The 8,331-nt window shown below is 38.3% G+C and overlaps 1 protein-coding gene across 2 annotated transcripts in view; it reads right to left on the reverse strand.

Moving 5' to 3' along the window:
- The window catches only part of LOC127424626 (leucine-rich repeat-containing protein 75B-like), a 42,015-nt gene extending 37,976 nt beyond the window's left edge, over positions 1 to 4,039 (reverse strand). For both annotated transcript variants that reach the window (XM_051669981.1, XM_051669980.1), the window contains exon 1: positions 3,460 to 4,039. In XM_051669981.1, coding sequence (XP_051525941.1) covers positions 3,460 to 3,747 — 288 coding nt within the window. In that variant the 5' untranslated portion in view covers positions 3,748 to 4,039. The remainder of the gene's footprint in view (positions 1 to 3,459) is intronic.
- Positions 4,040 to 8,331: the final 4,292 nt, after the last annotated feature.

The raw sequence follows: 8,331 nt of genomic DNA on the forward strand, positions 1-8,331 counted from the left end.
AAACGTGACTAATTTTGTTTTAAAGGTCTCATACAATAGATTTACATGCATCCAAGGTCAAAAAAACACTTTAATTTGCTCATAATTTAAATTGTAGCATTACCTTTTTTCCCCAGTGACAAAAACAACTCGTTCAATGATCTGTCCTAAAGGATTCATTCTAAACACCTCCTTTCAGAGAGCCTACTCCGCTCTGATTGGTCAGATGTCCCAGTCTGTTGTGATTGGTCTACCGCTTAGTGTAGTGTTTGAGGGCGAGTCAAAGCTGTTCACGAGCAGCCAATGAAGACCAGAGGCGGGTTTTTTGTTACCAAATTATGTAGGTTAGTACAGGAAGTAAGTCTGGAATTACTAACGACTCGTTTCAGGTGTTCAAAATCGGTTCTTTATTTTGGGAGTCAATAACTCCATTTGTCGTGCACTTTGATTTTTGAAACTTTGCAGATTTTTTTACTTTCACAAACAGCTATATAATACACTAACTGAAAGGTAATATTTGAAAAACCATATTAGGTGCTCTTTAACATTGGACATTTCAATAACATTTAAAGAAAGTCTGCAAAAGCTGAAAAAAATAAAATAAAACAACTGTTTAGTTCAAAAGCATTGCAGGTTCTAGCTAGCACCAGATTCATTTATATCAACAGTGGCCAATTTAGATTATCAACAGCACAGCAATTGAGCTTATTTGGAACGAGAAAGCAAGCCAAGCAGCTGCAAGGATGAAGACATTGAGAGAGAGAGAGAGAGAGAGAGAGAGAAAGAGAAGCTTGTATTACAGAGCTGCATTGATTGATTGTTGTGAAATTATCTAAAAAGCTCTCCCAGAACAAGCTTAAAACTCCATTATAATGAGGCGTGAATGCATCTGTTAATCATGTTTTGATACAGCGAACAGGACTGTAAATTAAACTGTGACAGGTTTTGCTCTCATATCAATACTATAATGACAGTAAGGGGAAATGTCTAATTTTCTGTGTTTTGGAAGAAAGAAAATAAAAATACATGGCTGGAATGACATGAGGGTGGGTAAATGATGAAGACACTTTTTATTTTTGGTTGACTATACCTTTAAAAACATGCAGCCCAACATGGTAATACAGCAGCCTACAGTAGAGTTTCTGCAGTACCTGTAGTACTGACTCAATTTGATGCCCGCACACTGTCTGACTGACACGACTGCATCCAAATGCTCACACAAGAATTTGATATATTTGGGGAAAAATTAATACACTATAAATCAAATTAAAATTATTAAACCGCAAATTGCCGCAATCTTATTCTGCATGAGCTGTGTGCTTTAAAATAAATGTGTGAAGCAGTGGAAACTATGAGATAACATGAAAGTATGAGATAACAGAGCAGAGCACTCATTCACTATGAAGCACGTAGCACATGTAAACAGCATTTCTGCTTTAATGGTCACACAGGGCCATGTAGCAAACTCTTTATTCAAATTTGGTGTGAAGCTTCCGTCAAAAACACACGTCAAAATAAAAGCTTGATTCAAAATAAATGCTAGACGCCTGCAATTGAAGAAATTGCAACAGAAATATATTATGAATGTATGGTAAAATGTAATATTCACTTAAGTAATAATAATAATAATGAAAAAATTAAACAATATAGCCTATCACAAGCAAGAGTGTCACTGTACTGAATACAATTTCAAAAATTCAAATGTAAGTTGAAAAGTGATTGTCATATTTTCATTTGTTAAAGGTTTTATGAATTTTGTTGATTATGAATTTGATTAGACACCATTTTGATAATGAAATTAAGCTTTAAAACAATGAATTCTGAAAAAATAAAATAAAAATAAAAATACAATGGCCCTACTTAAAAAACATTTAAGCAATGCATACTTAATTAAGAAACACATGAAGTAAGCATGCATTTGTTTTAATTTATTATTTACATTTAAATTCAACTTTTTAAATACACTAAATGTGTGTCATCAATAGCACATTACCATATTAGTATATTTTTGGTGTGATATCGAAACTGGTATCGAGAACCGTGTTACTTAACTGATATCGGTACCGACTACTGAAATTTTGGTATCGTGACAACCCTTCTATTATTTTTCACTAAGCTAATGATATTTTCTATCACCTAACCCTATCTTACCCTTAAATGTAACCCTCTCACAAATGTTTTTGCATTTGCATTTTCATTATTTATTTATCATGCATTATTTTTTATTAACAATTATATAGTGTTTTAATTTTCTTGTGGGTACCGTTGGCTGATAGTGTTTGTTGTTAGGACATTTGTTTTTTGTTTTTGTTTTGGGGTTTTTTTCTCTCCTTTTCTCTCCAATTTGGAATGCCCAATTCCCAATGCGCTCTAAGTCCTCATGGTGGCGTAGTGACTCGCCTCAATCCGGGTGGCGGATGACGAATCTCAGTTGCCTCTGCGTCTGTGACCGTCAACTTATCATCTTAGCATCTTATCACGTGGCTTGTTGAGCGCATTACCGCGGAGACGTAACGCGTGTGGAGGCCCACGCCATTCTCCGCGGCATCCACGTGGCATCCATGCACCACTCACCACATGCCCCACCAAGAGCGAGAACCACACATTATACCGACCACGAGGAGGTTACCCCATGTGACTCTACCCTCCCTAGCAACTGGGCCAATGCTTAGGAGACCTGACTGGAGTCACTCAGCACACCCTGGATTTGAACTCACGACTCCAGGTGTGGTAGTCTGCGTCAATACTCGCTAAGCTACCCGGGCCCCCTGTTAGGACATTTGTAACACACACACACACACACACACACACACACACACACACACACACACACACACACACACACACACACACACACACACACACACACACACTTTTGTGCCTGATCTCCTGATCTCCGGTTCTTCCTCTGTCATCAATGGTCAGTTCTCTCTGTACTACTCTGCACTGACACTCAGTAATGTGTTTGAGATTATGGGTCACTCTGACAGAATCAATGTTCCATGTGGAAACATCCAAAAGACACTATATTTAAGTTTTAGTGTGGACAATAAATAATATGAGCAACAAATGAGAAATCAGAAATGATTTCCTTCAAAAAATGACCCACTGCAGCGCTATAAAGCAAGCTGCACTGTTGAAATGCTGAACAGTGTGACTTGTGCAGCAGACCAAGCAACACTTCACCTTTCCGGATACCTCATATATCTATTCATTTAGTTCATTTGCAAAGATTAGTACTAAGTATTTCTTAATGACATATCTTATTGTGTTTGTGTATTCAGGCTACTAATGTGGGCTATCTGTGCAACGTTTGTACCCTATCAGTGATGAAACTTAATCAGGGGCTTCATAAGCTGCAGTAAAACATGCAATAAGACTGAAACAAAGAGAGACTAATCTCATGCATGTTTTATAGTTGCTCATGTGTCAATTAATAGGATGCACGTTTATTAAGCACTGCAGGACATTTGCCCTCACCTTCCTCAACAGTTTGAGCACGTCCGTCGCCTCTTCTATCTTCATCTCCCGAAGAAGCTTCTGCAACTCTCGGATCAAGGCGACCCGTCTGACGTAAGGGCTGTGGTTGGCTCTCCTCAGCATCCCCGGCAGCTTCTCCGACTTGAGCATCAGCGATGTAAACAAGAAGTCTCCGCTGCCGCGGCTCGCGCTGCGCTCGCTCTCTCCCGTGCTGTCTAGATGCTTCCGTCGCCTCCGAGAAAAAGTCTCGTTGTCGAGACTGTTTTGACGGCTAAGCCTGGAGCCCATAGTTTAAATGACAATAAAATCACAATGTTACACTCTAAATACGTTCGTCTTACCCCTCACGGCGTAACCATGACAGCCAGGACAATAACGTCTAGCAGTCGCCACATCTGTCCTAACTTGAGTACCACGTACTCGTTTTACCTGAACGTTGCGCGCGCTTATATTCAATGCCCTTTTCCAGTTTTAAGTGTGACACAAAAATATAACATTTGCTCTAGCCTGACCCAATAAAAAAACCCCGTTTTCTTTATAAGCCCAACTCTCACGGTGTTGTATTTGTGTTTGATCTCAGTAGGACACGTCCGCCTGAAGCTCTAGTTGTTATTCAGTGGATGGATGATGGTGAAGGCTCTCCACAGCACCACGCGTGGATCATTAGAGAATACTGTCATGCCATTGGCCAGCAGTGATTCGTATGTGCCCCATATGCCAAGAAAGATGTGCAGGACATTATCAAAACAACTGATTTTCATACAGTTTATTCAATAATTGGTGAATTCACCTCATGTAGGGGTTATACATGGTGGCTCTGTAGCTACTGCTAGTGTCACAACCTAAGTAAATTGTAGCACTGGTTTCGTAATTTGTAAAAATAGGTGGGAAAAACTCCAGTGTTTACAGTGTTGCTTCAAACATGAATTCATGTGCTGTTACCTCTAACCCAGGTAGATACAGTAGGCTATTAGCCGAATGATTCATCAACATGGAATTTGTAGGCCTACATCACAAAATGCATCGCAGCCTGTTTGTCATGTCATGCCATGCCACCTGTAATAGTACTTTCAAATCAATTCTCTAAAATTCCAGTGGATACGTAGTTAAAGAGTTCATCAGTTGTTCTCAGCTGGCTTTGCTTCAGAACCCAGATTTTACCTTGGACATCAAGTGGCGACCCAAGTAAAAAATGTAAACTGTATTTAATGTAGCCTGGGTGGGATTTTCTTTTATCTTGCATGGTTTTGTTCTTAGTTTTCAAGTATAAGGGCATGCATCAAGTGACATTGTTATTATTATTTTTTGCTGATGTCATAAATCTTGGAGGCCTAGACTTTAAAGTCCTTTATGTACTTGCCCTTATATTTACAGTGCAATGCCGTATAAGCATATATATATATATATATATATATATATATATATATATATATATACTGTATATATATAGTATTTGTAATGACATAAGTAGCCTAAACACATTTAGAAACTTTAACTACAACTACCTCAGTTGTAATAAAAATGAGGTCTAACAGGTTCTACTCAGTAGCTTATTGATTATGAAACTATAGATTTTTTTGTCAAAATATCAGTTAAATACATACATATTCGAACTTTCTGTACTCATTTTATGTTCCAATAAAATATATATATATACAGTACTGTGCAAAAGTCTTAGGAACATAAGATGTTTCACAAAAACATTTGTCTTAAGATGGTTATTTATATCTTCAGCTTTAGTGTGTCAATAGGAAAAATACATTTTAGACTCCCAAACATTACTTTTGCAAATAGAAAAGATTAGAATAGAAGAACAGGGAACCCTGCAACAGATAGCATTGCCCCCACAAAGCCCCCCACTGAACATCAGGTCAGTCTGGGATTACATGAAGAGACAGAAGCAATTGAGGCGGCCTAAATAGATAGAAGAACTGTGGTGAATTCTCCAAGAAGCTTGAAACATCCTATCTGCCAACAACCAAGAAAAACTGTGTCCAGATGTACGTAGGAGAATTGGTGCTGTTTTAAAGGCAAATGTGGTCACACCAAATATTGATTTAGCTTTTTTTATGTTTACTGGACTTTGTACGACATTAAGAGATAAATGAAAACTATTTATGTCATTATTTTTGGACATCCTCACTATGCAACATTTTTCACAAGTGCCTAAAACCTTTGCAAGGTACTGTAGTACAGTTAGTTACTGTTTCTACTGTAAAGTCATGATAAATTTCAGTAAGGATGAGTAATGCTGCATTCCATTCAAATCTGGAAGTCAGATTTTCCAGCTTCCTACTAGGAAAAGTACAATGGAACGCCTCTTGAAGTCGGAAATCTAACTTGACAACTCGTGTGGAAATTTTCAACTCCGATTTCAACGAGATGCAGGTGCGTGACCTCACACAAACATGTTGGCACCAGGAGCGGTGCCAGGATTTTTTCACGGGGGGGACCATGATCAGTGATCAGTCTGTGGTGGCACAGAAATTCCGTCCGACCAGAATAAATTAAAACATGGTAAATTATACTATCTTTTCATAATCGTACACCTGTACCACAAATGCTAGCATTGCAGCATTGTTTATCAGTTGGGTTGATAGGAGACGTCTCTGGTGACAGTCGGACCTGGTCGAACCCCTGCTAAGCTAATGGGAGCATTACAGATTTGTTTCATTACACAACATCTTCCAATCATCTGGCAATGGAATGCCTTTATCATCGGAGATCGGAGATATCAAGTAGGAGTATCTCACATCTGAGTTGAATGGAACGCAGCATAAGCACAGTTTTTCTTTTTTCCTCAGTGCTGTTTAGCTTGTTGGGGCTGTTGAGCTGTTTAAGGGGTTTGACATCCTACATAGCGCTTTAAACTAGAAAATCCTCCCTTGTTTTGTGGTCTGCACCGCGATATCATGGGAATCCCGGTTGATGTGCATGCTCCATAGATACAGTCGATTAGAACAGAGCAGATCATTGGTGCAAGTGGTTCTGTGATGGCTCACAATGCACACTCGCATGAAATCCAGGCTTCAATCGCACCACGAAAATATCACGTTGCAGATTAGAAGCATATTTAGCATGTATAAAGTGCCAAACGCAAGCTCAACATAACATTTTTAATTGTGCTTAGTTATAATTAAACATTTTCAAAAGAGGGAGGACCATGGCATTGTGCTTTCCCTAATATCTTTGACCAAATCCGAATATTCCTGCGACCCACTTTTGGGTCGCGACCCACCAGTTGAGAAACACTGATCTACTGCATATAATGTACTCCTAAACTTGCTCAAAATTAACTTTTTTATTGAAAATGTACAGTCTTTCTCTTCTAGGAAAATGGACCAAAAATCTTGATGACTCATGCTGCACTTCACAGATTATTGCCCAGTAAATTGCTCTCTAGAATGAGAATGTACCTTCCCCTGCAACAGATCAGCAAAGTGACTGTGATGAAATCTAAACATACTGGTTATTTAAAAAAAAGAATGAGTCTTTGATATGTCCCGCCTAAACTTCCTGTTTCAATTGAGAAAAAGTCAAAAAAATAAAAAAATAAATAAAAATGTGCTTGTCAAGCAAATGCATGGGGTCTTTAACTTTCTCTGTCAGTACTCACACTCAAACGCACACACCAGATACACCTCCCTGCACACAGACACTCTGTATCTATTTACTCGACAATTAATTCTGGTTTCATGAGAGTAAGGGACTGCTGGGTGACAAAGCATATTAATAAATCCTTCACAGTGCATATCACATAATAGGAGGAGCTGAAGACAAATACTGACAAACTGCCATCTCTGCTGAGACTCACTGATTGGACTGAGGACAGCGGGACAAAGTTCTCTTGGACAGGCTCAGTGATGCTTCATGTGTTCTGTCCTATGCAGCAAAGTGCTGACTGGTTGTTTTTATGGTAACATTATTACATAACTGTGCTCTTTAATGTTGGTAACAAGTGTTGTTATTGTAAGAAGGTCAAAGAATTTTCTGGTATGGTTCTAAAGTGCAGAAGGCTTTTGTTTACCTCACCATTAAATAAAGCCCCCAGAAAAATATCATTTTTAAAGTTGAGATTCAAGTCAACACCAACATACTGAACAGATGGTGCAGACTTTGACATGACTCTTGTTTCTTGGTTTTCCATCAGACATACTATCGGGTCCAAAAGTCTGAGACCACTAGTGAAAATGCCTCTTTTGAATTCTTTTCTTATTTAATACAGTAGTTTTATATCAGTATTAAAATTTGAGTGATACACATTTGTGTTAATGACATGAAACACTCAAGTTAGAATGGACTCCACTAGTTTGTGTAAAACCTGATGATTCATTTGTCCCACTCTTCTGCTCACCCTCTTTTGCTTCTTTTGCGAAAGACTCGTGAAACCATGTTAACCATGTTTTTTACTATTGTAATATTGTAGCAATCATGACTGCAGTAACTATGGTTGATTTTGTGGTTACTATGATTTTACTACAAAATACCACGTTTAAACTATGATTATTGTAGTAAAACCATGGTTAATTTTTGTATGGGAAGATAGGGGTAAGGATTAGGGTAAGGGTTGGTGTAGGGTGTTTTTGCGACTCTAAATAACATGCTGCAGCGATGCCCTTATACTGTATTTTGATGTTTGTATTTAAAGAGGGGCACGAATGGCTAAAAATAATCCCAGATTTTAAACATGGTCTTAGTATCAGACTTTTGTACTCCACTTTGTGTTTTTTGCTATGATTAAGATAAAGGTGAGGTGACTGTATCTTCATCAAGAGAATATTTGGTCTCAGTGATTGGTACGTTTGGTCCCTGAAAGCTCTTAAAGCAGGGTGAGGCAATTACCTGTAAGCAATATGTGCACTTTATTATTTT

This window comes from Myxocyprinus asiaticus, chromosome 33 (assembly GCF_019703515.2).
Source record: "Myxocyprinus asiaticus isolate MX2 ecotype Aquarium Trade chromosome 33, UBuf_Myxa_2, whole genome shotgun sequence".
In the NCBI taxonomy this organism is placed as follows: domain Eukaryota; kingdom Metazoa; phylum Chordata; class Actinopteri; order Cypriniformes; family Catostomidae; genus Myxocyprinus; species Myxocyprinus asiaticus.